The sequence below is a fragment of the Anguilla rostrata genome, chromosome 1 (assembly GCF_018555375.3).
Source record: "Anguilla rostrata isolate EN2019 chromosome 1, ASM1855537v3, whole genome shotgun sequence".
NCBI classification, from domain to species: domain Eukaryota; kingdom Metazoa; phylum Chordata; class Actinopteri; order Anguilliformes; family Anguillidae; genus Anguilla; species Anguilla rostrata.
This window is the reverse complement of record NC_057933.1, coordinates 52,809,462-52,836,712: the sequence shown is the minus strand read 5'-3', so window position 1 is coordinate 52,836,712 and position 27,251 is coordinate 52,809,462. Positions and strand designations below refer to the sequence as shown.

Here is a 27,251-nt window from a genome sequence, read left to right as displayed (position 1 = left end):
AGAGCAACCTGTAGAGACCTCCCCAATGTCTCTAGCATCACATATGCTGTACAGCATACCGCAGGGCTGCCTAGCCCTATTCCTGGAGATCAAATATTCTGTAGGTTTTTACTCCAACCCTAAAAAGCACACTTCATTCACCAGCTAGAGCGCTCGTTGAGCTGCTAATTAGTAGAATTAGGTGTGCCAAATTAGGGTTGAAATGAAAACCTAAAGGACGGCAGATTCCCAGGAGTTGGGCGGTCCTGATCTGCGCACCTACAGCATGCTCTCAGTATTAAACTCGCAATTCAAAGTACTGTAGGCTACTTGAATGATAGTCCATACATCGAACTAATTGGAGGACCTGCGTTAATGCATACATAATTTTTAATGCGCGTTGATTTAAAAATTATTTTTTTAGAGAAATCTCATTTTCAAAAAAATTCAGACACGCTAAAAAACACCAATACACTACCAGTCTTATCGCTGGCATATCTAGGCTATATTTAATCAAAATGAATTATTACACATTAAAGTAAATTTTAACGAAATAATTAACTGTCGACGTCAAAACTGAACTCAGCCTGCAACACACATACATCAGCAGAGACTGAGTGTTTATGCAGGGTACTTTACAAGCGTGTGCCCTTTCTGTCATCATCGTGGAATAGGCTGAACGGTACGATGGGGTTAATTCTAAATTATCAAAGGTTTGATTCCCCCAGTACTACTACAAACAAAGATTACACCAGAAATGACAGGAAATTGACTTACCTTCTATCCACATTTGAGCTTCTGCTCGGAGGGTGTGGATTACTTAACCTCTAGTAATGCATCCTGTCAGTGTTCTAACATTAATCATATAAATTCAATAACCTATGTGTTGTATCTCCATTATTGAGCTCCAAGTTTCCTTTACAAGCGCGAAATAAAAAGAAATCCTCCTGGTATTGCACTAGAGCGGGCTGTTCACACCAATCCAGTTTTGCAAGGATTTGCGTTCGTGCCCGATAAAATAATTTTATGGTATTGTAGCTGCAAGTAAAATGTACTTCAACAACAGGAGTTTTGTGGGTCGCTACATTTCTTATTAAAATGTGGGCAAGTAGCGGAGAAGGTTTTGAGCGTAGACACAATACAACGGCGAGACACTGCCTGCGCTTTGAAATCTGCATATGGAAATCAGGGTTACTGTGGGTCTAATTTTATATAACTGATGTACTGGTTTTTAATTAGACGGGAACTCTTGGAGTCAGACAGGGGCGCAGAGGACGTGATATTCATGCACTTAGAGGTCGTGGCAAACGTACCAGTTTTCTTCCTTGTTCCAGTAAACCAGCAGAATCTCATGACCCAGTGATGTTAGTAAACTAGTTACCACTTTAACTAAACTGACCAGAAGGCTACTCGTAGATTACCTAACGTTAGCTAGAAAACATCTACATCACTGTCAATTCAGGATTTTAAATAAGTAATCATTTCTAACGACTAGCGTAATTATTTCCCATAATAAATTAGGTATACTGTCCAACAGATCAATGTAAAGTTATGACTTAACGTATTTACAACGCCACCCTTTGATCGACAACAACCTCATCCGTTTCGTCTTCTGTCAGCTACACTGTTTCCACAATTCCACGTTATTTTGGTCTGATAAGGCACGGAGAACTTCTAACCAATGAAATTGGAGGATTTAGCTTCGACGGCTGTGCGCATGCGTTCTGTTTATGGTCCACTCGCGCGGGAGAGACGGGAAGGATTTGGAATGAAGCTCGGTGGTTAAAGTTGGATACGGCAGGTTAAGCTCATACAGTGTAAGTAATTCAGCTTTTATACAACGCAAACATGTCAACCACCACTTTCTTTGTACGGACAGCAATATTAAACATAGCTAGCTGCTTCTTCAGCATATAGCATATCTGAGAATAGACTAGTCAGCGAATTACTAGTACTAGCTAGCCAATAACAACAGTTACTACCTTTTCACTGTGCATAGCCAGTTAAAGAGAACGAAGACTGGTAACGTCAGCTTGTCATTTTAGATCGTACTTCCTCGTTAATATAGTAGCTAGCAGGTCAACAACCTAATGTAATGAAGCTTGGGTAGCTACCTGAAAGCTTGCAGGGTGCCTCACTTTTGTTAGTTATGCTTTGGGTCGCTAATTTAATGTCAATGTTTGTTACGCTGCGATATTTACAGTAGCATACAGAGGATATTAAAATTGATTTTATTTTTGGCAGATAATTCTCTGTCTTAGACCACGAGCGAAATGGAGGATGACTTCGGCCAGTCTCTTACGCCGCCGGTGTCGCCCTTCGAGCCCGATAGTCAGTGCGACTTCAGTCCGGCGCGGCCACCCTGGTTCTCCTGCGCGTTTGAACCGAGCCGGGACGAAGCCAGGACAGTGTCTTCGGAAGGTTACATCGCCAGGGGCTCGCTAAAGAGGTCAGTTTGTCGCAGTGGCTCATTCTGCAGATGGCAAGGGGCGGCTTGCACCACACTTTAGCATACTGCTTCTCCCCTGTAGAACACTTCCCCCAACTTCCTGAACCCAGAACCCACTTAATGCTTGAACACCCTTTCTGCACCCTGAAAACACTAATACTAATGGTGTGCAGCGTAAGGAGTGGAGTGTCTAATGTGAGGGGTGTTCATATCAGCGTGACTGGTGTAATGTATGCTCTAAGTTCTGTAATCTCGTGATAGACCTCAGCATCTCCATGGACCCTCCAGAAGCTCCTGACTGACAGTATTGAGAGATGCTGTGGAAACCCTGTATTGTGGATGTGGTGCAGTCTGTGTGCCTGATCACTGTCTGTGTCCATGCTCCAGGCTAATGTTGAGGCTGGACCCTGCTCCAGGGGACTGTGAGGCGGACACCGTGGAGCTCTTCGGCTTTCCCTGGGTCACAGAGACTGCGCTGGTCGAGTCCTCCAATTTTCTGTTCAGCTTGTTCAAGTGAGTCCCCGGCCTAATTTTCAGCCTCTTTCCCTGTCGCCCCTCTGTGGTGGTTTATAGGGGAGCCAGGTGGCGTAGTAAATAGCGCTGTTGCCCCACAGCAATAAGGTGACGATTTTGAACCCTGACTGAGGGCCTCTTTGTGTGGAGTTTGCATGTTCTCCTCGTGTCCGCATGGATTTCCGTCGGGTACTCCGGTTACTTGGAGTCTGTAAATTGCCTGTAGGTATGAGTGTGTGTGTGTGAATGGTGTGTGGGTCCTGTGATGGTTTGGTGACCTGTCCAGGGTGTATTTCTGCATCTCACCCACTCACCAAACAGACCGCTGGAATGAGTGGTTTAGGAAAATGGATGGGTGGTGCTTTGTGACGGCACAGGCCTTTGTAAACCCCTGAGGTCGTTGCTGTAGGCACTATTTATGTGATAGTTTTGGTCCTCCCAACCAATGGCACTCCTTTGAGCTTCTTTGTTTGTTGTAATTGGTTCAGGGAGACAACTGTGGTATCCGGTGAGTCAAATTCAAACCTAGTCTTGTGCACATCCGGACTACGCTGTGTCCACTGGGCCAAAGACACTTACAAACAAATAGTAGAAAAAATACCCACTCCTATAATATTACTGTACAGCTAAAACCTTCTTCAGTTAGGATGTACAGTATGAGGATGGAAAGATTGCAAAAGCTGACAGTCTGCTTAAGTGTGCAGTACCTGTGCTGTATCCTTCCACAGCAGAGAATTTGCTCCCAACGGCAGGCTCTTTAAACTGGGTGCTGTCTCTGAATGTTTGGATTCAGGTTTCCTTTGCCTTGTTTTTTGTTTAGATTTTTTGTCCTGTTCAGTAATATCTGATGCCTGTGTTCCTGTTTGTCCACCTCTTCCAGGCAGAAGATTCTCAGCCTGGAGTCTTTGGTGCAGAACAGCTCGCATGACTTTGGTAAACCTCTTCAGCTTTGCCGAATTATCTGTGTGGCTTTGAGAGCAAACGAGTGCCTCTGCTGTTCTTACCGCAGTGCCGTTCGGGTAAAGAAGTCGATCCGCGAGTCATTTTTCCCCAGTAGTTTATTTTGTTGTGTTTATTTAGCGCAAGCGAGCAGCCTCCATTTTGAAGCGGAAGCTCTGAGGCAGCAGTGTGTGCAGTTCCTCCAGTATGTGAAGGTCTTCACTTTCAGGTAAGAGGAGACCTTCTGTTCACGCCGGTCCAAACGTAGCATCTCTGCGGGGGCTTGCAGTGGCCCGCAGGCCTTCCTGTGTGTGACTCTGTGTGCGACTCGCAGGTTTGTGGAGCCTCCTCGAGCTTTGGACGAGGGCGTAGCGCACCCGTACGAGGACCTGGAGGCGCAGTTTCCCTCTGCGCTGTTGGAGGAGCTCTTCGGGGTCACCCTCCTCATCGGACGGCTCCGCGATCTGCCCGCCAACGTTCAGAGCTCCTTCACCATACACCACCAGGGCAAGGTACAGCTGCGACTCGCGCACACCCACGTGTTCGTGCGCTCGTTCACGTGCACACGCATGCCCGCGCGCATGCACACACTGTTGCACACTCATTCACAGACACACATGCACAGATAGTGCCTTCATCTATCGCACTAATGAATTTTGCATTGCGTTTATTTATTTAGCGATTTTAAACATGCATGCTTGTGTGTGTATGCATGCGTGCATACGTGTGCGTGTGTATTTAAGATGTAGGGTTACTGTGTGTGGAAGACTTAGCGTATGTTTGTGCATGTATGTAAGGGTCAGGGTGAATGTGTGTGTAAGATTTTGTGCGCATGGTTTATAGTTTGTGTTGAGTGTGTTCATCTTTATTTCTCTTCCCTACAGCTGTTCCCTCCCTCGTGGCACCTGCTGCATCTGTACCTGGACTGCCACTGGTCCCTGCTGGAGATCCTGCACCTGCTGGGGGAAAAGATGCAGAGTGAGTTTGATATAAACACAGCACTGACTCTCAACTCCTCAACACAGCTACTAAACACAGCACTGACTCAGAACTCCTCAACACAGCTACTAAACACAGCATAGACCAGAGCGTCCCAACCCTGTTACTGGAGGTTTTCAATCCTACCCTAACAAAGCACACTTCATTCAACAGGTAAAGCTCTCAATGAGCTGCTAATTAGTAGAATCAGGTGTGCCAGATTAGGGTTGAAATGAAAACCTAGATCTTCAGGGACAGGGTTGGGAACCACTGGCATAGACCTACCACTCCTAAACATAGCTCCTAAACACAGCATAGACCTACAACTCCACAACACGGCTCCTACACGCAACATAGATCTTCAGCTCCTCAACACAACATAGATCTACAGCTACAGAACATAACTGAACTATAGCTGCTGAACACAGCTCCTAAACACAACATAGACCTACAGCTACAGAACATAACTGAACTATAGCTGCTGAACACAGCTCCTACACACAGCATAGATCTACAGCTCCTCAACACAGCATAGACCTACAGCTACAGAACATAACTGAGCTATAGCTCCTGAACACAACTCATAAACACACATAAAATCACAGCTCAGATAGATAACCTGAAGCTCTGAAGTGATGTCACTGATCTGAAATGATTACCGATTGACTGGGCGGTGTTTCTGCCTAAGCTCTCTGTCAGGTGAAGGATGCAGTTTTAGACCTTTCAGACACGGCCTATGAACGATGCGATGATCAAAACACCGAGGTGAGAGAGCCACCATTTCGCCCTCTGCAGGTCAGGTGGTGTATGCGCACCAGTTTGTGAATCTCACGGGGGAGAATCTGACCAGCGTCAGTCTGTTTGAGGAGCATCTCAACAGTCTGCTGTGTGACCTCATCAGCATGGCGATGAATAAGTACAGCAAGGTGAGTGCCTGGCAGGTGCACACGGCCTCCATACCTGCATTGTGTGTGTGTTTTAGATGTGAGAACACCTGTGGGCCTGCAGCAGTGGAAGGTTATGTCCCTGACTGTGTGTGCACCTGCAGGTGAGACCCACAGAGGCTCTGACCACCCAGCACTACCACTGCACCTGCACCAAGGAGCTGTGGATCCTCATCAGACACCTGCTGGAGCACAGGAGCAGGGTGCTGCACACACAGGTGAGCATATGTGCATACACACGCATACACACACACACAAGCAAACAGGCGAGTACATGCATACACAGACGAGTACACAAATTCACACCCACACAGGTGAGTGCACGTGCACACACACATGCGCAAAGGTGAGTGTTTGTATATATAAACATACGCGCACACACACACACACACGCACAGGTCAGTATTTACACAGAATGATATGCACAGGTGCACAGACAGGTGAATACATACGAACCCAAGTGAGTATGTACTGACACTGGATGTAACCTTATTGCATAATGTCACAGTACCTAAATATTGTCACCTGTGAAATCATTTCAGTGTTGACCAGAACTCTAGGATTTCGGGAGGCACTCCAGAGAAGCTCATTTGGATACTAAACACAAACAGAAGACCAATGCTTTTAGGTGTTACTGGGTGAATAAAGTCCTGTAATGACCAGTGCCCTGGAGTGTGGACTGTGTGGCATGCTGTTTAACATTGTGGGGAGGAGTTACACTGACAGTGGTGCGTGTGTGCTTGTGTGTGTGTGTGTGTGTGTGCGTGTATGTGTACGTGTGTTCATGTTTGTGTATGTGTGTGTGTTTTCAGTCCTTCTGGAGCTACATCAGTGCCCCACTGCAGGGACACCTGAAGGGCGAATCGCAGGCCGGTCTCCCCAGCCCCTGCAGGGACACGCTGGGCTTCACCTGGTGGCTGGTGACTCAGCTGGCCGACCTGGGCCAGTACAGCCGAAACGGGACCCTTCACAGCGAGGTACTGTGTGGGTACAGGGGGAGTTGTGGGCATCGGTGTGTTTGAAATGGGATGGCGCAGCGGTTGCACTGACTCAATACGAGAAATGTCTCCTGTTTTGCAGAAAGTGGAAGACAACTGGAGCTTAGTCATTGAGCTGCTCAAGCTAACCTGCAGTCCTCAGGTAGGGCCCGCCTTTGAAAGCACAGGGCGCTGTGATTGGCTGATGACTGCGTGTGAGCACTGCTGTGGAACCTTTCAGTTCCAGAGTCATGCATTATAGTTTTATAGTTACCGGGAGGTTTGTAGGAGTGCAAGAGTGTGTGATTGTGTATTTTCTGTGTGTACTAGTGTAATGGAGTGAGTCACATGTGTAATAGTGTAATGGTGTGAGTAACGTGTGTTAGAGTGTGATGGTGTGTATTAGAGAAATGGTTTGTGTAATGTGTGTTACAGTGTGATGGTTATGTGTAATATGTGTAAGAGAATGAGGGCGTGTGTTAGAGTGATGGTGTGTGTAATAGTGTAATGGCGTGTGCAATGTGTGTGATAGTGTGATGGGGTGTGTAATAGTGTAATGGTGTGTGCAATGTGTGTGATAGTGTGATGGGGTGTGTAATAGTGTAATGGCGTGTGTAATGTGTGTGATAGTGTGATGGGGTGTGTAATAGTGTAATGGCGTGTGTGATAGTGTGATGGGGTGTGTAAGAGTGTAATGGCGTGTGTAATGTGTGTGATAGTGTGATGGGGTGTGTAATAGTGTAATGGCGTGTGTGATAGTGTGATGGGGTGTGTAAGAGTGTAATGGCGTGTGTAATGTGTGTTACAGTGTGATGGTTATGTGTAATATGTGTAAGAGAGTGAGGGCGTGTGTTAGAGTGATGGTGTGTGTAATGTGTGTGATAGTGTGATGGGGTGTGTAACAGTGTAATGGCGTGTGTAATGTGTGTGATAGTGTGATGGGGTGTGTAAGAGTGTAATGGCGTGTGTAATGTGTGTGATAGTGTGATGGTGTGTGTAATAGTGTAATGGCGTGTGTAATGTGTGTGATAGTGTGATGGGGTGTGTAATAGTGTAATGGCGTGTGTAATGTGTGTGATAGTGTGATGGGGTGTGTAACAGTGTAATGGCGTGTGTAATGTGTGTGATAGTGTGATGGGGTGTGTAATAGTGTAATGGTGTGTGTAATGTGTGTGATAGTGTGATGGTGTGTGTAATAGTGTAATGGCGTGTGTAATGTGTGTGATAGTGTGATGGGGTGTGTAATAGTGTAATGGCGTGTGTAATGTGTGTGATAGTGTGATGGGGTGTGTAATAGTGTAATGGCGTGGGTAATGTGTGTGATAGTGTGATGGGGTGTGTAATAGTGTAATGGCGTGTGTAATGTGTGTGATAGTGTGATGGGGTGTGTAACAGTGTAATGGCGTGTGCAATGTGTGTGATAGTGTGATGGGGTGTGTAATAGTGTAATGGCGTGTGTAATGTGTGTGATAGTGTGATGGGGTGTGTAATAGTGTAATGGTGTGAGTAACGTGTGTTAGAGTGTGATGGTTATGTGTAATATGTGTAAGAGAATGAGGGCGTGTGTTAGAGTGATGGTGTGTGTAATAGTGTAATGGTGTGTGATAGTGTGATGGGGTGTGTAATAGTGTAATGGCGTGTGCAATGTGTGTGATAGTGTGATGGGGTGTGTAATAGTGTAATGGCGTGTGCAATGTGTGTGATAGTGTGATGGGGTGTGTAATAGTGTAATGGCGTGTGTAATGTGTGTGATAGTGTGATGGGGTGTGTAATAGTGTAATGGCGTATGTGATAGTGTGATGGGGTGTGTAAGAGTGTAATGGCGTGTGCAATGTGTGTGATAGTGTGATGGGGTGTGTAATAGTGTAATGGCGTGTGTAATGTGTGTGATAGTGTGATGGGGTGTGTAATAGTGTAATGGCGTGTGTGATAGTGTGATGGGGTGTGTAAGAGTGTAATGGCATGTGTAATGTGTGTGATAGTGTGATGGTTATGTGTAATATGTGTAAGAGAGTGAGGGCGTGTGTTAGAGTGATGGGGTGTGTAAGAGTGTAATGGCGTGTGTAATGTGTGTGATGGGGTGTGTAAGAGTGTAATGGCGTGTGTAATGTGTGTGATAGTGTGATGGGGTGTGTAAGAGTGTAATGGCGTGTGTAATGTGTGTGATAGTGTGATGGGGTGTGTAAGAGTGTAATGGCGTGTGTAATGTGTGTGATAGTGTGATGGGGTGTGTAAGAGTGTAATGGCGTGTGTAATGTGTTACAGGGAGGCTTGCAGGAGGAGCAGGTGCGGATGCATGTTCACTGCTGTCTCAGTCTGTGTCTCCTGTGGGACTCTAACAGCAGCGCCGTCACTACCCTGTGGGAGTACTACTGCAAAAACCTCGTGAGTAACCTCACAAAATACCGAAATACATCACCGTAAAACCACAAAAACATCTCCAAAACCTCAGAAAACATCACTGAAATCGCATTAACTTATCAACGTCGCAAAAACATCTCGGTATCATAACAAACATCAGTACAGTTGGATGTCACAGGAGCACCCCAAAAAACACTGGTGAAGTTTCAGATGTTTCCTGAAAAGTTCAAGAGTATAAAATGTGTTGTGGGGAAGCACTTATTTCTCACAGTTTGAGCCATTCCAGTTCATACTTGAAGTAGGTGAGTGTTCAGGTTGAAGGGCTCCCCAGGTCCAACTCGTTACATTCTCCTGCCTGTAAAAAGCCCTGGTGTGGCTCAAATTTTTATGTTGGGATGGATATTTCCTGTTTTTCATGCTCTTGATTAAGTGTACTATTGCTATATTTGATGTATGGGTTGAAATGGGTTTGAAGTAGAAAGCCCCTGAGTTGTGTCTGAATGCTTGTTAACAGTTGAAACAGGTCATTCACGCCCTTATGTCTGGCTCTCTCTCCCTCTCTCCCTCCCTCCCTCCCCCTCCAGAACGCTTCCTTCACGGTGCCCTGGCTGGGCGTGGCAGGGCTGTGCTCCGTCAGCCGGACTCCCCTCGCCCTATTGGAGAAAGCGCGGGTCTGCTGCAGCCGCGAGCCGCGGAGCCCCTCCCTCCTCCGCTCGGCCGGCCACGCCCAGCTCTACCGCTCTGCGAACTCCTTCCACATCTTCCTGCGCATCCTGGCGCTGCACCTGACCCAGGACGGCGCTGCCGCCGGCGCCCCCTGGAGGCAGATGAAGGGCAGGTAAGGGAGGCCTTAGGGGAGGGTGCGCAAATTCTGCTGGGTCAACCTCTGGCTCTGCTAGCTTATAATGGATTTCTATTCAGCTTTAATTATTTTATTATACAACCAAATTTCATGAAAATTTTTTTTGTTTTTATTTTATTTTTTAAATAGTCCTGTTACATTTTTTTTAGTTTTTAGTTTCCTGGCGTGCAGTAGAACAGTTTGGTTCCTGTGCCCCTTTGTCTGGGGGTCTGAGCTGAGAGGCAGTCCGGGGCTGTCCCAGCACACCCTGCTGCTCTGGCGGACGTGTCCCTGAGGACCCTCCTCCTGCCCAGGCAGCGCGCTCAGGTTTGAGGCTCCCGCCGTCTCTGCCTCGCACCGGAACCTGCGACCCGAATCACAGAGCGGGCGGGGGGGCGGGCGGGCGGGCGGCCCGCGCCAGCGAAGCGAGGCTCCCCCCGGAGCCGGCCGGATAAATCCGGATAATGACTTCCGTCTGCCTGGAACATGCACAGACACGGAGCAGACACGGAGGCTAATTAGCTAATGAGCGCGGCGGGTTAATGCCTCAACCGAGACGGCTGGGTTCGAGGCTCGGAGACGCGGCCAGGCGGGGGCTTGCGGTGTGGAATAGGCGCCTGGAGTTGGCACGGAGTGGTCTGGGTCTGGTCCAGAACCCCCCCTGCTCCCCCTCGCCCAGCATGGTTCATGCTGATCTCTGCCTGTGAGACGTTTGTGTGAGTGTGCGTGTCCGTGTGTGTTGTGTGTGTGTGTGTGTGTGTGTGTGTGTGTGTGTGTGTGTGTGTGTGGTGTATGTGTGTGTGCGTGTGTGTGTGCGCGTGTGTGAGTGCGTGTGTGTGTGTGAGAGAGAGAGTGTGAGAGTGTGTGTGTGTGCGTGTGTGTGAGAGAGAGAGTGTGTGTGTGTGTGTATTGGGTGTCCATCTTGCATAAACCAGCTGCATCTGCTCACCCCTCTGAAAAGCTGGACAAACAAACAGTCAGCACTGAACACCCCCCAGCCTACTTTTTCTTTTTCCTTCTTTTTCGGTTCCTCTCTTCCATTCTGTCTTCACTTTCTATCTCTCTTTCCCAACTGTTCTTTTTCTCTGGGGTTTCATTTAGCAGCTAAGCCACCTATTTTTAACTAATGTGCCCCGCAGGCTTTGTATTTTACTGTTTGAATTAATGTTTTTGGGAATTACAATGCATGTGGGCACATCGTGGCAAGTGAAGCTAGCGGATCTTTCACTTAAACGTGAGCCGAAATGGCAGCTGAAGACTCCGGGGCCGAATGAGAAGGCCCACGCTAGTCCGCTTCATCCCGGTTTCTGGCTAGGGCTCTCTCTGTAGGAGAAAACATTCTGAACCACTCAGTCGGGAGGCAGCAGGGCTCAGAATTTAAAATTTTGGGTTAGCACCCCCAAACATTTAAGGAGCAGTAACAATGAACATATTTAGGGAAGAGCGTACGTCACTGCTGATATGATGAGTCACATGGTAGCTGTCAGAATGGCGATTTGCTTCACCCACTGGCACTTTATATCCACCGCAGTTGTTGTTGTTGAAGACCCTAAATTGATAAAATTTTGAGAATAATATTGCAAGTGTGTGCAGTTATTCTGTCATGCGTTGTGTGAATAATGACGTTAAATGGCTAAATTAGCTGTCTAGCTAATGTTAATGTCGAACAGCTTTCACATTATAATAATGTAGCTATAATAAATAACAGGATACTGTATTATTTTTTGACTGTGTTTCCAGCAGGGTGTTGCTATGGACATTATTATGCTCATGATGTTGCACTTTCATGGCATAATTACTTAACCAATCACAAACCAGCATGAAGATGAGTAAAGTAACGCTGGTGTTTGATTGGCTAGTTTGGTTTTCGGCAACCGGGCAAGATAAACATTACATTTACACCTGAACAGAAATGGTAGCTTCTCTGCTCTGTTCCTACATTATTTTTTTATTGATAGAATGAAACCTGTATAGAGAAATATTTTAGGTCACTATTTTAATACCAAAACGGCAGCAATTTAGAACGCTGGGGTGGTTTTACAGTGACTGCCTCCAGCCTGCTTTTTAAAGTTGCAGGGATTCTAATGTTCCTTTGCTGCCACTGCTGCTTGCCAGACTGTGCCATCCCTCACAATTCTAAATAGTGCTTGTCAATAGGAGGCGTCTCTCTGCAAGGAGACATGGTTTCTTAAAGACGAGAAAGCCGCTTTTAGATGCCTGTTGTCCAAAACAGTTGTTTTTTGCGTCACAACCATTTTTTATGACTTGCTATTTTAAAAGTCTGAATGAACATTTTTAAAACCGAGAGACCAGCTGAAGCACAACCCTGATCACCCTCCGCTCCCTCACTTCAGCTCCCGTCTGGGAGTGCGCTCTCTCTGTTTGGGGCAGAAGGCCCCAAACTGCCCTAGGAGGGGTATTGATTTCAGGCCCATGGCAGTAGAGTTGGCCTGCAGCTGTTTGGCTGAGCGTGTCAGCGTCCACCCCGAGAATGCCGTGTACCCCTTTCTCACACAAATACTAATGTCTCCAAAAAAAAGTGCAGTGTAGCTGTCAAAGCTTTACTTTTCCTCAAATACCAGTTAGAGTTTAGTTGCATGGGTTTTTTTTAGTTGGTTGGGTTACAGGACTTTACAGCTCATCGAGCGAAATGAAAACTCAGTGTGTTTGTACATTAAAAAAAGAAAGGGGAAAAATCAGTTCCCTTTTCTGTGTGTGGTTTACATTTTGAATGTTTCTGTCACCCTGCTCTCTCCCCCCGCAGGATATACTCCAAGTTTCACCAGCGGAGGATGAAGGAGCTGTCCGAGGGCGGCCTGTCCAACTTCCTGCTGCTCTTCCTGGTCCTGGCGCGCGCGGGCGAGCTGGAAGACGTGGCGGCTCGGACCTTCGACCTGCTGGAGCTGCTGTCCCCGCCCCCCCTGGGCCCTGCCCTGCAGGCCCTGGTGTGGCGGGGCCAGCTGGCCCTGCTGCTGCTCTTCGTGGAGAAGGGGCTGGACGTGGGGGCGCTGGCCGAGCGGCTGGGCGCGGCCTTCGCCCGGGTCGCCCGCGAGTTCTACCTGAAGACCACGGAGCCGGCGCGCAAGCTGGCGCTGTGGGGGCCGCTGGAGTCCTACCTGGAGGGCGCGGAGGAGGTGTTCCAGACCAGCGCCTTCCTGCACCTGTCCGAGGAGAGGCTGCTCAACCAGGGCTTCAGCCTGCTCCTCCCCGCCTGCCGCCCGTCAGAGATTAACTCCGCCCTCGGCTTCGTTCAGAGCATCCTCGCCCAGCTGCAGTGAGTCCCTGCCTTACGCGCGCACGCACGCACGCACGCACGCACACACACGCACACACACACACACACGCACACACACAGATATACTGCCTTTCTCAAACACATATGCACACACACACGCACACACACACACACGCACACACACACACGCACACGCACGCACACACACACACACGCACGCACACACACACGCGCACACACACACACACCCACAGACACACACACACAGATATACTGCCTTTCTCAAACACATATATACACACACACACACACACACAGATATACTGCCTTTCTCAAACACATATATACACACACACGCACACACACACACGCACGCACGCACACACACAGATATACTGCCTTTCTCAAACACATATACACACACGCACACATGCACAGATACACATATACACATCCACGCACACACAGACTGTGTACATCTATATATGCTCACAGACACACACACAGCTACTCCGTATGAGCCCCACAGAGCTGAAGAGTTTGCTTGGTTTTCCACAGAGGCCAGACACAGTCTGCTTCCCTCCTGCAGTGGTCCTCTTCCCAAGTCACACATTGGGCTCCTGGCCACATAGACACACAGGCATGTCTCACAGAAAGACTGGCGTTTGTCTCACACGGGGACTTCTGCCAACAGCCATGTTTGTCTCGCAGCTGAACAGGCCAGGCTTCAGGAGCACAGGCGGACTTCTGTCTCAGAGATACACGGCCCTGCCTCGCAGGCGCTGAGCTCTGCCTGTCTACCACGGGGGGGTCTTTGTGATGTGCTTCAGCGTATGGCCACCCCAGTGCCGCTGTCTTTACTGCTGTGCTGGGATGGGTCAGAGCCCTCCCGGGTCACCCTGAACAGGTGCTGGCTGAGGGGTGCACTGAGTTACGCCCCGTAGAGACCCCAGGGGCCCCTCGGATCCGCGATCGCCACGGGAACGCTCCTCCTATCAGGCGATGAGGCTGGGCACGGGGGAGTTCACCTGCGGGACTCAGGTGTGAGGTACTCTTAAGCCCCGTGTGTGGGCGGAGAGCGGCCCTTCCCTCTCCACAGGGCTGCGCGGGCTCCTGTTCCAGAACCTTCCCCAGCCGATGTCTGTTGGGTTTGGGCTCGCCCCGGGCCTGGCGTGGCAGAGCCAGGCTTGTGACTGCGCTGATTATGCAGCGTCTCCGTCCTCCACAGCGTTCCCTGTGCTCCGCTCCACAGTCGCACGCACTCACCTGCTCCCAAATTTACCTCGCCTCACACGGCGGCTCCCCGCGCGGGTCCCCCAAGGGAGGGGGGGGCACGACCGGGCACCGCGCTGACTCCCCTCACCCTGCCCGGCGGGGGCGGCAGGGGCGCGGGCCGCTCGTTTGCACAGTAACGGCCTCTAACGGAGGTTCCCCAGGGCTTGGCCTCCCCAGGGCGGCGCCATCGCGCCGACCCAGTTAGCCGCCCTCAAATTTGCTTCACCGCGCTATTCCGATTCCGGCGGCGACGCTCCTGTGTTTTTTTTTTTTGATTAGCGCGTTTTCCAGCGATACAATTAAAGCGTAATTACGTGGCTCCGCAATTTTGTCATCACGGCATTATCGTCATTAGCCAGGAAGCGAATGTGAAAACATTAGCGGGATTAGAGGGGAGGCGCGGTCCGGTTTGGCTCCGCCGAAGCCCGTGAGGGGGGACAGAGGGGACGGGTCCGTGTTCCTGGTAATCAGGCCCCTGATTCCCGCGATCCGATTCAGCCTGCGATCCCACCGGCCGCGCGGTAATCAGGTCCTCTGCGATCAATTAGCAGGATCCCTGCCTGCCGACAGCTGCCCCTGGGCCCGGAACCCCCCCGCACCCCCCCACCCTCGCCCCGTTCTGCTCCGACGCCCTCTCTCCCTCCCCAGCCCTTTCTGCTTAATGTACGGCACACTCGCACTTCACTTAAGAGCCCCAGGGAAGCGGCATTAATACTTTTAGCGCTAAATAAAAGCGTGGGCTTATTACCGTGTACAGGCCACGTACGAATGTTATACATGTAATGTTCTACCTGGGTGTTGTATCCCATTGGTCATGGCTTTCCTGGAAGGAGAGAACATTTGGAGTTCAGTAGAAATGGGAATATGTGTCATTTCCTTCCCTCTGTCATATTAGAGAACTGTGCCACAGAAGATCCACTGTATATTACAGTTGTTTTAGGTAGGAGAACATTTTGCTGCTTTGGGTACTCCTATGGTATAAGAGAGAGGGAACCCTGTGGAGGGGAGCTGGAGAGGGGGAACTGTCAGAGGGAGATGGAAATGGAGATGGACAGAGAGGGAGCGCTGCTGGAGGGAGATGGAGATGGTGAATACCTCTGTAGGGGAGAGAGTGATGCAGTGATTCCTTCAGCCATGCGTTCCAGTCCTTTTTCCCCGTTATTCCGTGTGTGTGTGTGTGTGTGTGTGTGTGTTACAGAAACCGCGGCGAACAGGATTAAACTGGGTCTCTGATGATGTCTTTTACAATAAGAAGCAATGGGTGTGAATGGCTGGGTCGTCGCGGTAACGAGGCTAATGAATTCAGACTGTAATCGATTGTCTCAGCTCTCTCTGGATTAGGTGCAACCTTGCTGGAAGGCGTTTAGGGGCGGGGGGGCGAGTGGATTCGGGGGGTGGGGTTGTGTGCTCACCCCCAGATCTCTCTCCAGCGCTCCCTTTCATCCTACAGAATGGCAGGACAGAGGGATCATCCCCTGCCTAAATGGGATTACAGCTCCTTTAGCTCCTTATCTGTGCTAGAGCCAGCTGCTCTCAAACCCCTAGCCGCATTACAGCCACTGCTAGACCCTGCAGCCAATCGCACTGCAGCCACTCAAACCCTGCACCCAATCGCACTGCAGCTGCTCTCAAACCCCCCGCCAGTCACACTACAGCAACTCCCCCAGCCAATCAAAAGAAAAATAACAAGAATACCTTAAATCAATATTTTCATATCAAATGTCAATATTGTTAATCTTGGTTTTTTTTGGAAATGACTGTGTCAGTTGCTCAGATGAGGAGATTAGTAGCATTTATGTAAGTGTGTCTGTGTGTGTATACACATACATGCACACATAACTGACCTCAAATTATTTTCACCCTTGATGAAGATACGCCTGAAAATTACTTCTGTGATGCGTGATGTAATGGGGTGGACAGCTCTGCTATTCCACCTTTAGGTTGAAAAGATGACAGAAATGGATGGCATTGAAATATTTGATTCTGTATCCACGGACATTATCAGTGACTCAGATGACTCTTTACTCTGAGTCTGTGGAAGACATATTCACTGATCCTGATACTGCAATACAGCTGTTCAGGTTTGAGTCAGAGGTGATTGGTGTTGGAGGATTCTTCCCAAAGCCAACAACACTTTTTTGGAAATGAGCTTTTTAGGTACATTGCCCAGATTCGTATGAGGACACTGATACCAGTTGTGTGCGTCTCTGCATCCAGTACAAGGATATTAGACAATACGGGCTACATGCTAACAGTGTTAGCTCTATCAATGGCTTATGATGGACGGCACCAGTTTAGTTCCTACCATAGGATCTACTGTAATCTATCTCTAGTGAGCAAATTAGTTTAGCATCATTTAACTAATTTAGCATCGATTTAACTCATTTTCCATTAGCATTGTCACAATAACTTGTGACATTTTGATGCACATTACATTGTAGCGATATAGGCTAATTCTTTCATGGAAAAGGAGCTAGTTATAGTTGACTGTATCTCACCTGCTCACTCTATGGCATCACAAAAATGACATTGGTCAGGGGTGTGAAACTGAACTCCCCGGTGGTCACAGTGTCTGCAGGTTTTTGTGGCCAAATGAAGGCCTTGAGAACAGGGTGTGTGGATTCCTTACCCAGTTAGGCTAAATGAACCAGGGGTGCTAAGAACACCCATAAAACCAGCAAACACTGGGGCTGTCCAGGACTCCTGTGTCATAGGCGATCGTTCCAAAGAGTGTTAAAAAAGGGAGGTGGGGCAAAAAGAGGGCGTATTTCTTTCTTGTATTTCAATAAGATTAATTTTTTTTAAAAACTGTGAATCATAAAGTAGGACAATGTCTTCCATTTCGCTGATGTATTTCACATTTTATAATACCTTTCCCTTTATGCTTCACTAGAGAAAGCAGCAATACACACATAGCAAAATGCATTCAGTGCAGTAAATTAATTTCATATAAGGGAGGAACCTCCTCCGGTATGTTGAAGCATTTGCTGCAGAATGGTGTAAACCTTCAGTGTTGCACTGTTTTTGACTAGTAGTCTCATATTTTGGTAATGTACAACGTACAAAACGCTGTACAACAAAATTTAAATGGCAACATAGAAAATGATATTTGTTTCTAAGTTAAAAGAGCAGTATCACCCCTCCAGTTCATTCACAGAGAGTTTTTTTTGTTTTGTTATTTTGCTGTATTTCTTAAGCCTAAATTAAGGAAAAGGCACCTCATGCCGTTACTGACAATTTGCATTTTGTAGAAACCTAAACTTGCTAAGAATTAGGGCTGTAAACCTCAGGCTTCAAGATAGGATACGATTTAAATAGTTGAAGCAACAGTTCAATATTTGGCAATATCACAAATTTTGCTGATTTATATAGAAAAAGGCAGTAATTACTAATCTCTGTGTGCTCGTGACATGTTATTTCCAAACAGCCATAAGATTCACATAAGATTGTGTGTGTTGTTTGTGTGGGTGAGTGAGTTAGTGTGTGTGTGTGTGTGTGTGTGTAAGTATGAGTATGTGTGTCTTGTGTGTAAGTTGGTGTGTGAAAGTGGCTGTGTGTCTGACTGTTTCCTGCTGTCTTTCTCCTGTAGGTGTGTGTGTGTGTGTGTGTGTGTAAGTATGAGTATGTGTGTCTGTGTGTGTTTATGTGTGAAAGTGGCTGTGTGTCTCACTGTTTCCTGCTGTCTTTCTCCTGTAGGTGTGTGTGTGTGTGTGTGTGTGTGTGTGTGTGTGTGTGTGTATGTATGTGTGTGTGAGTGAGTGAGTATGCGTGTGTGTTTATGTGTGTGAAAGTGGCTGTGTGTCTCACTGTTTCCTGCTGTCTGTCTCCTGTATGTGTGTGTGAGTGAGTATGCGTGTGTGTCTGTGTGTGTTTATGTGTGTGAACGTGGCTGTGTGTCTGACTGTTTCCTGCTGTCTTTCTCCTGTAGGTGTGTGTGTGTGTGTACGTATGTGAGTATGAGTATGTGTGTCTGTGTGTGTTTATGTGTGAAAGTGGCTGTGTGTCTCACTGTTTCCTGCTGTCTTTCTCCTGTAGGTGTGTGTGTGTGTGTGTGTGTGCGTGTCTGTGAGTGAGTATGCGTGTCTGTGAGTGAATTTGCGTGTGTATGTGTGTGTGTATGTGTGTGTGAGTGAGTATGCGTGTGTGTGTGTTTATGTGTGAAAGTGGCTGTGTGTCTCACTGTTTCCTGCTGTCTGTCTCCTGTAGGAGGGTCCTTCAGCGCTGTGCCCAGCTCTCTCACACTGCAGCTGCTGCCTCTCCTCCTCCCAGTGTGGCTAAAGAGCGCCACCTAGCGGTGGCAGGGGCACTGTGGGCCAACCTGTTCCCTTTCCTGCGCAGCTCTCGGCTGTCCCAGACGCCCCCGGCCCAGCTGGCCGACTCGGCTGCAGGTGAGAGAAGCGCCGGGGCTTCACCCGCAGCCTGAACGCGCCGTGTGCAGTCAGTGTTCCCACTCCTCCCTCCGCTGCACATTCAGAAACTTCTCAAGTCCTTTCATGAGCCAGAGTTCCAGGGCTCATACAAACTGTATGCTAGGCCACATAATGCATGTTGCAGACTGTGAATAAAGAAATTGAAAAATGAACCGTAACCTGAACCTTAATCTTGCTCCCAAAGCAGCTCTGTCAGCCCCAGTCCATACCCCGGCCTTTTTGAGTAGAACTATTTTGATTGCTTTCCTGCTGTAAATGTGAGGATTTTAAATGTGGGAGTGTGTGCTGTGGAGTTGGTGTTGGCTGCATTGTGAAGTTGGCTGTGAGCTGTTCCTGTGCTCCTGACTGGTTTGTAAAGAGAGAGTCGCCCCACCCCTTTTTACACCCCCAGGGTTCACGCTGTTGGCCTTAGAGCTGCCCGGCTCCGCCCCTCAGGACCTCCAACCCCACCCTGTCCTGTCCATCATGCAGTTCTTCAGCTGGGACGACATGCTGCACCCCCTGCTGGTCACTCGCTACCTCATCCACCTGCTCCAGAACAGGTGGGCGGCCCCTCTGCCTGTGAACACACAAGCTGCGGCCTCTGATTGGATAGGCTTCCCTGTGCTGTGCGTTACACCCACCCCCGCTCCCTGCAGGGCAGGGAGTTCAGGGATTGAACTCCCTGCCCTGCATGCACTACCTGGCTTCAGGCTACATTGGAGCTCAAATTCTACAATTTCAGTTCTCCGTTTTGTTCTTTAATTATTCATTGCTTTGTGTTGTGTCGAATGTTTGCGTACTTAATAATTCATTCACTTGTGCGAGTCCTTTCAGTTTTGAAATCAGTGCCTGTAATGTTATTGCCAGCGCTGTTCTGGCGCTTGTATTGCCCTTGTTACTTTACCAGGCGTTGAATCTCATTGTAAGCAGTCTTGTTTAAAAAGCGCTGTCAGGCGAGTGAGTGTGGAAGGTGAGTGTTCAGTGCGCCAGGCCCGTGTGCGAGCACGCTGTGCCTCTCGGGCCCCGCGGTCGTGTGCGGGTTCTGAGCGGCCTCTTCCTGTCCGCGCAGCGCCCTCGTGTCCTCCCTGAGCGCGGCCGGGTCTGGCTCTGCGCAGGCCCAGTGCGTGCGGGCCTGGGTCCGGAGCGTCCTGCAGCAGCACCTCCACAGGAGCGCCGACGGGACGGACAGCAGGGCAGGTACCGCTGCGCTTCTGATGGGGGGGGTCAGTCGTTAGGCATTTTCTTACAGCACCTGTGAATATTATCTTAGGCTGGTAGTCTGGTACATACTGCAGGATGTAGCCTCTGTTTGAGTTATTTTAAGCGCTCTCCTGAGTGGTGCCATAACTCCAGGTGACTTTCAGTTCACTCCTCCAATTCTGCTGTGATACCAGCTTCACTTTCAGAGACTGTGTGCGCTTACTTTAACATAGCACAGGATACAGACAGTTATACATGGGACCTGTCTTGTACAATATGCACTATAGTGTGTGCAGTCTTGTATGTTAGATACTTTGTGTGATGTTGTGTGCTTTATGGGTGTGTTCCTTTATGTTATGTAGCTACATGTAAATGCATTGCTCATTGTTGTATACTGTAGCTGTGCTATAAACTGCTCTGTTTCAGGCCGGGCGCTGGCTGATCTCCTGCCAGAGCTCACCAGGCTGGTCTTCCAGCTGCCGGAGGTGGAGTCTCTTCTGCAGGGGGCGGGGCTTCCATCTGGAGCCAGCAGGCAGGAGCCTGTGCCTGCTCTGGCAACCTTTATCAAAGTAAAGTACATCTGTTACACACACACTCACACACACATGTACACGCACGCACACACAGACACACACACGTACACGCACGCACACGCTAGGCCTTATAGTGACACTCCCTCTGTGTTGGGTTTGACAGGCTGTGGGCCGGGCCTACTCCAGGCTGGAGAGTCTGGCAGAACGTTCCGGCATGGTGACCAGAGCGCTGGAGTACGTGGGGGACGTCCTGAAACACATCAAGCCCTACCTGGTGAACAAGGGCCCCCCAGAGGGACTGCAGCTGGCATACTGGGCCGTGGGTCTGTATCTGTACACACCTGTACCACCTCATCTACACAAATACCTCTTCTGCTGACCTGTACCACCTCATCTACATACATATACCTCTCCTGCTCACCTGTACCACATCATCTACATACATATACCTCTCCTGCTCACCTGTACCACCTCATCTACATACACATACCTCTCCTGCTGACCTGTAGCAACCCCCACTTTGACACACTTGCCCCACCTCCATACCCACACTTATCTCTTCTCTGCATGCAGTAGCACTGTCAGTTCAATCATTCACCTTCCATTTGTTGGGTGAGAGAGGGAAGTGTGACATCAGCTCTGGATCTCCTGGTACAACGTGCTTGTGTGCACTGGTGTTTTAGGCTGTGTGGTGAAGCAGTGGAGCCCCCTACTGGCCACCTCTAAAGCGCAGCAGCTGCTCTTTCGCATTGTGGACGTGCTGCTCCTCCCCCACGCCGTCTTCCAGCAGGACAAAGGGCTCTCCCCTCAGGTGCTGTCCGCTGTGAAGGAGAACCTGCCTCTCTACCTTCAGGTGAGCCCCTCCCACTCAAACCCGCAGCCCCGTTCAGTCCTGCCAGTCAACCTGTGGCCCTGCCCACTTTCTCTCACCCTTGCCCTCTGAACTTATTTCAGGAGTGAGTCTGCACACGATTTGACATTAACAAAATTGATATTAACAGTTGATTAAATGAAGGCTGTAGTGACTAACCGCACCCACACCCCCCCCAAAAAATCTCAGGGCTTGTCGGTGGCAGCAGGTGTGGCTCAGATTCAAGGGGCGTACCTGAAGCAGCAGCTCCACAGCGTCACCTCCCACTACCTGGGCCGCTTCCTCCCGGCCACGCCCTCCACTGCCACCGTGGCCAATCACCCGGTCCTGCTGGCTGTATGTGAGACTTCACCCAACCCCCAGGGGGCAACATTGAGGAAAGCTATCTTACAAGTGCTCAGGTAACGTTTTACCTTACATTAAATTTATTTGGCAGATGCTTTTATCCAAAGCGACGTACAAAAAGTGCATTTCATGGTCATAGACAACTACTAAACACAGGTTCAGTAAGATACAATACTTATTTTGTACAGCTGTTTCTAGCCAAGAACACAGTTTAGTTCACACAGTGAACACTATTCAGATCTAACCTCTGCAAAGCCAACTAGGCAGAAGAATAAGCTACAGTATTAGGACAAATACAAATTACCAAAAAGTGCTGGGATGGGGCAACATGTAACAAGTGTCATGAAAAGGGGGGGGGGGGGGATTTAGAGTGAAATATGCAGCGTGGTGGCGGTTAGTCTAGGTATAGTCTGAAGAGATGAGTCTTCAGGCCACAGCGGAAGATGGGTAGTGAGGGGGAGGTTCGGAGAGGGACGGGGAGTTCGTTCCACCACTGGGGAGCTAGGGTGGAGAAGCTCTGTGATCCCTTTGGTCGGGTGCGAGGGGTTACAAGGTGCCCTGCTGCCACAGAGCGGAGTGGTCGAGCAGGGACATAGGATCGAATCATGTCCTGCAAGTAGATGGGGGCTGTCCTGTTTTACACTTAGAAACTCAGTATATTACACACCCATAAGCCTAAACAGCCAGCTGTCTTACCTATTACACACTCAAAAAGCTACACACCCAGAAACCTCATATTTCATACAGCCAGTATCCCGCACACCCAGCTGTCTTGTCTGGTACACATTCATACGTGTACATCTAGAAATCTCACCTGTTTCACACCTGAAAACCTACACGCCAGTAAAGTTAACAAAGCATTATGTTTGGTCAGTGCGGTGCTGTAATGTGTAACGTGTTTGGGATGTTGCAGTGAGAACTTCCTGCAGTTTAAGGGCCACGCCCCGCCCCCTCGGCTGGCCTCGGTCCTGGCCTTCCTGCTGGAGCTGCTGAGACGGATGAAGGACTTGAGCCTGGAGCTGCTCACGCTGCCGCTCCCAGCAGTGCTGCGCTGCCTGATGCTGGTCAACGAGCCACAGGGTGGGACCAGCGACTCTGTAGCTCCCCCTGCCTTCTGCACCATTAATAACACATTAATAAACCTCTCTTCATTACTGCCCAAACCTCACATTAATACTGCCCACACCTCACATTAATACTGCCCACACCTCACATTAATACTGCCCACACCTCACATTAATACTGCCCACGCCCACATTAATACTGCCCACACCCCACATTAATACTGCCCAAACCTCACATTAATACTGCCCACACCTCACATTAATACTGCCCACACCCACATTAATACTGCCCACACCTCGCATTAATACTGCCCACACCCACATTAATACTGCCCACACCTCACATTAATACTCCCCACACCCCACATTAATACTGCCCACACCTCACATTAATACTGCCCACACCCACATTAATACTGCCCACACCCACATTAATACTGCCCACACCTCACATTAATACTGCCCACACCTCACATTAATACTGCCCACACCTCACATTAATACTGCCCACGCCCACATTCATACTCTCCTCACCCCACATTAATACTCTGCACACCTCACATTAATACTGCCCACACCTCACATTAATACTACTCACACCCCACATTAATACTCCCACACCCACATTAATACTGCCCACACCCACATTAATACTGCCACCCCACATTATACTGCCCACACTTCACATTAATACTGCTCACACCCACATTAATACTCCCCACACCCACATTAATACTGCCCATACCTCACATTAATACTGCCCACACCCCACATTAATACTGCCCATACCTCACATTAATACTGCCCACACCCACATTAATACTCCCCACACCTCACATTAATACTGCCTACACCCACATTAATACTCCCCACACCCACATTAATACTGCCCACACCCACATTAATACTGCCCACACCTCACATTAATACTGCCTACACCCACATTAATACTGCCCACACCTCACATTAATACTGCCTACACCCACATTCACACTGCATAGTACTGCGTATACCTCACACAATCATGTACCTAACCCCAGTCACAGTGGTACTGTCGCTCTGAGTATCACATATTAATATTTCCCTAATATACAGAGTCATGGGGGTCGAATTATTGTGACCTTCCCATGAGGTCACGGACTTAGGAAGCACTAATTTGTTAGTAAATTGCACATGTAAGATTTTTAAATTATCTAAGTTACACCTCAGTGAATTAGCTGATGTGAAGTTGTGCACCTGGGGCCTTTTCTGAGTTTTGATTGACAGCGGGGCGTGTCTTTGCAGTGAGGAAGCTGAGCACGGACGTTCTGCAGCTGGTGGTGGAGAGGTGTGCGTCCAGAGAGGGACCATGTGACCAGCTCTCAGCTGTCCTCAAGTGAGTGACGTCATCAGCACTTCAGCTGTGTTTGGGTCAGCCTGAGGTTCGGGTCCAGCAGGGGTTCTGTGAAATGCTCCTTCAGTTCTCCTCTTCCTCTCTGCTTCTGAATGACAGGAGGTTTTGATGCTGCATAACAGTACGGCATCCATTGTACGTGGCCACACCCCTTTTTGATTAGTCATAGAGTGCATCAAATTGGAATGTTCTAGCTTCAGCGGTAAAGTGACAGTGTTCAGTTTTAAGAGTTTTCCACTGTAGCTGAGTATCAGGTGGGTGTAGTGTGTAGAGTGTGTGGTGCCAGTCAGGGAGGTGTGTTGAGCTCTATCAGGTGGGTGTAGTGTGTAGAGTGTGTGGTGCTAGTCAGGGAAGTGTGTTGAGCTCTATCAGGTGGGTGTAGTGTGTAGAGTGTGTGGTGCCAGTCAGAGAGGTGTGTTGAGCTCTATCAGGTGGGTGTACTGGCAGAGGTGTGTGGTGCCAGTTCAGGAGTGTGTTGAGCCCTATAGGTGGCTGTAATGTGTAACTGTGTGGTACAGTCAGGAGGTGTGTTAGCTCTATCAGTTGGTTAGTGTGTATAGGTGTAGTGTGTACCAGTCAGGGAGGTGTGTTGACTCTATCAGGTGTGTAGTGGTAGAATGTGTGGTGCAGATCAGGGAGGTGTGTTGAGCTCTATCAGGTGGGTGTAGTGTGTAGAGTGTGTGGTGCCAGTCAGGGAGGTGTGTTGAGCTCTATCAGGTGGGTGTAGTGTGTAGAGTGTGTGTGCCAGTCAGGGAGGTGTGTTGAGCTCTATCAGGTGGGTGTAGTGTGTAGAGTGTGTGGTGCCAGTCAGGAGGTGTGTTGAGCTCTATCAGGTGGGTGTAGTGTGTAGAGTGTGTGGTGCCAGTCAGGGAGGTGTGTTGAGCTCTATCAGGTGGGTGTAGTGTGTAGAGTGTGTGGTGCCAGTCAGGGAGGTGTGTTGAGCTCTATCAGGTGGGTGTAGTGTGTAGAGTGTGTGGTGCCAGTCAGGGAGGTGTGTTGAGCTCTATCAGGTGGGTGTAGTGTGTAGAGTGTGTGTGCCAGTCAGGGAGGTGTGTTGAGCTCTGAGCTCTGCTGTGTGACTAGCAGAGGTGCTGAGGCTGCGATGCTGTGGATCTGTCTCTGACCCCCATAATGCGCCCTTCTAACCCAGCCTGCTAAACTGTTTGTTTTTAAGGTGCAGTGCACTTCGCTATGCCTCTGCATGTGCACGCTTGCACACACCAGTTACAGAATGCGTGTATCAGCTGTACACTGTGTACTGTGTATGGATGTCAGGTAGCTGTACAGTTTGTGTTTGTATTTATTACAGGTGCTTCATAGAAGAAAATGCAGGTGTCTATGACCAGCAGGTTTATAGTATTTTGGAAACGGTAGCCATTCTGGACCAGTCTGTGGTGTCGGGTCTGGTCCCTGTCCTGTCACAAAGCCTGAGGAACACTGAGACCAAGAGAGGCCTGGGGAGGAACACCACACTGAGGTACAGCACTGACACTGATACCTGCAGCACTTACAGAGGGCACAGCACTGACACTGATGCTCACAGCACTGACACTGATTCACACAGCACTGACACTGATACATGCAGCACTGACACTGATTCACACAGCACTGACACTGATACATGCAGCACTGACACTGATACATGCAGCACTGACAGACACAGCTCTTACACTGGTTCACACAGCACTGACACTGATTTACACAGCACTGATACAAAGCACTGACCCAACTCAGAGCTACAGCACTGACACTAACATGAGAGCTTACAGACACTAGACTTTCCATGCTAACAGCTGTTAGCTTAAGTATTGTGTGAAATTAAATATGGCAGATCCTTGGCATGGGGGGACACTGTATTTACCGCACCTTTGTGTTTGTGACAGAAATGCCTACAGGAAGCTGCTCTCTCACCTGGGAGAAGGAGGGCAGATAGAGATGATCAGCTTGGAAGAGGACTGATCCCTGAACTCTGAACTCTGACCCCTGACCCTCACCCACCGAGATGTCTCGCACATCTGTGAATCTGTAGCTGAACCTGCAACCTCCTGGACTCTGGTTGTGAATCAGATGAAACGCTGTATAATGTGTATAATGTATGAGCGCTGGTCCGAGAGTGCAGATGCATGCAAATGACTGATGTAAAATAAAATATGGCTGTGAGCACTCCACTCGGTCAGTGACTCATGATCAGCCCTGCTGTAGGACTGCCCGCAGAGAGGGGTGTGCATGCTAAGTACTGAGGTGTGTGTGCGTACGTGCACGTGTGGCCCAAGTGGCCCGAGTCTGATTTTTTGCCTACGTGACACAGATATGACTTTGTCTAAGCTGTGTGAACACCAAAGTCTGATCTTTTCATACCAGATTTGGGCCACGTTCATGTGTGGTTCTAGATTGGATACTTATCCGATCTGTGGCCATGTGACCGCCGTGAGAACAGTCAGATCGGAATTTCTGTTTTTAACGTCACACTTCAGTGCACAGACAGGTGCAGGTCAGTATCACCATCACTACTTTGACCTTACTCCACCGTCTCGCTCTCATCCTCAACATGCTAATGAAGCATCATCCAGCCTCCACAGAAAGTACTCTTGGTCAACACTAGCACCATTATTTAGTTTTTTCCATGATGAAATGTCTCTGAAACAGTTTTCTTGTTAATTTGCGCATGCGGGTTCTCTCAGGGCAGAGGTCTGTTCACACTTCCATCACTTAAAATCATGAATGTGAACGGTCAATGCGAAATGATCAGATCTGAGCAAGACATTGTAATTAAGCATTAAGGCCTGTACTGTGAACATAGCTTAAAATATTGAGATTTGAGTGTTTCTATGTGCACATTCACATGTGAACTATGGAGGGTTGTGTGAATGGGTGTGTATGCTAGACTTGTGTGTGTGTGTAGGATAGTAATAAGTATGGGTCAGGTAGCTTGCATGTGGGTC

At 48.8% G+C, this 27,251-nt stretch overlaps 1 protein-coding gene and 1 long non-coding RNA gene across 2 annotated transcripts in view; one reads left to right on the top strand and one right to left on the bottom strand.

The window, feature by feature from the left end:
- LOC135258679 (uncharacterized) overlaps window positions 1–1,627 on the bottom strand; it is a 29,679-nt gene extending 28,052 nt beyond the window's left edge. Inside the window, exon 1 of the long non-coding RNA XR_010331059.1 lies at window positions 1,293–1,627. This is a non-coding gene — a long non-coding RNA (uncharacterized LOC135258679). The remainder of the gene's footprint in view (window positions 1–1,292) is intronic.
- On the top strand, window positions 1,609–26,477 carry mms22l (MMS22-like, DNA repair protein). The gene is made up of 25 exons (XM_064342100.1): window positions 1,609–1,796; window positions 2,224–2,428; window positions 2,816–2,941; window positions 3,822–3,874; window positions 4,022–4,109; window positions 4,215–4,392; window positions 4,765–4,858; window positions 5,654–5,784; window positions 5,907–6,020; window positions 6,615–6,779; window positions 6,883–6,942; window positions 9,045–9,164; window positions 9,725–9,978; window positions 12,746–13,255; window positions 18,698–18,879; window positions 19,313–19,463; window positions 19,973–20,100; window positions 20,530–20,672; window positions 20,800–20,959; window positions 21,320–21,489; window positions 21,697–21,908; window positions 22,766–22,932; window positions 24,201–24,291; window positions 25,619–25,786; window positions 26,193–26,477. Exons 2-25 carry the CDS (start codon window positions 2,253–2,255, stop codon window positions 26,266–26,268), a joined length of 3,717 nt encoding a protein of 1,238 aa, XP_064198170.1. The 5' UTR covers window positions 1,609–1,796; window positions 2,224–2,252; the 3' UTR covers window positions 26,269–26,477.
- The last annotated feature ends 774 nt before the right edge of the window (window positions 26,478–27,251 follow it).

Bases quoted from the DNA above. Each gene is read 5' to 3' on its own strand.
- mms22l (XM_064342100.1), top strand. From the start codon at position 2,253: ATGGAGGATGACTTCGGCCAGTCTCTTACGCCGCCGGTGTCGCCCTTC. The intron at 6,943-9,044 runs GTAGGGCCCGCC...AATGTGTTACAG, and splicing joins AGCTAACCTGCAGTCCTCAG to GGAGGCTTGCAGGAGGAGCA. The intron at 21,909-22,765 runs GTAACGTTTTAC...GGGATGTTGCAG, and splicing joins GCTATCTTACAAGTGCTCAG to TGAGAACTTCCTGCAGTTTA.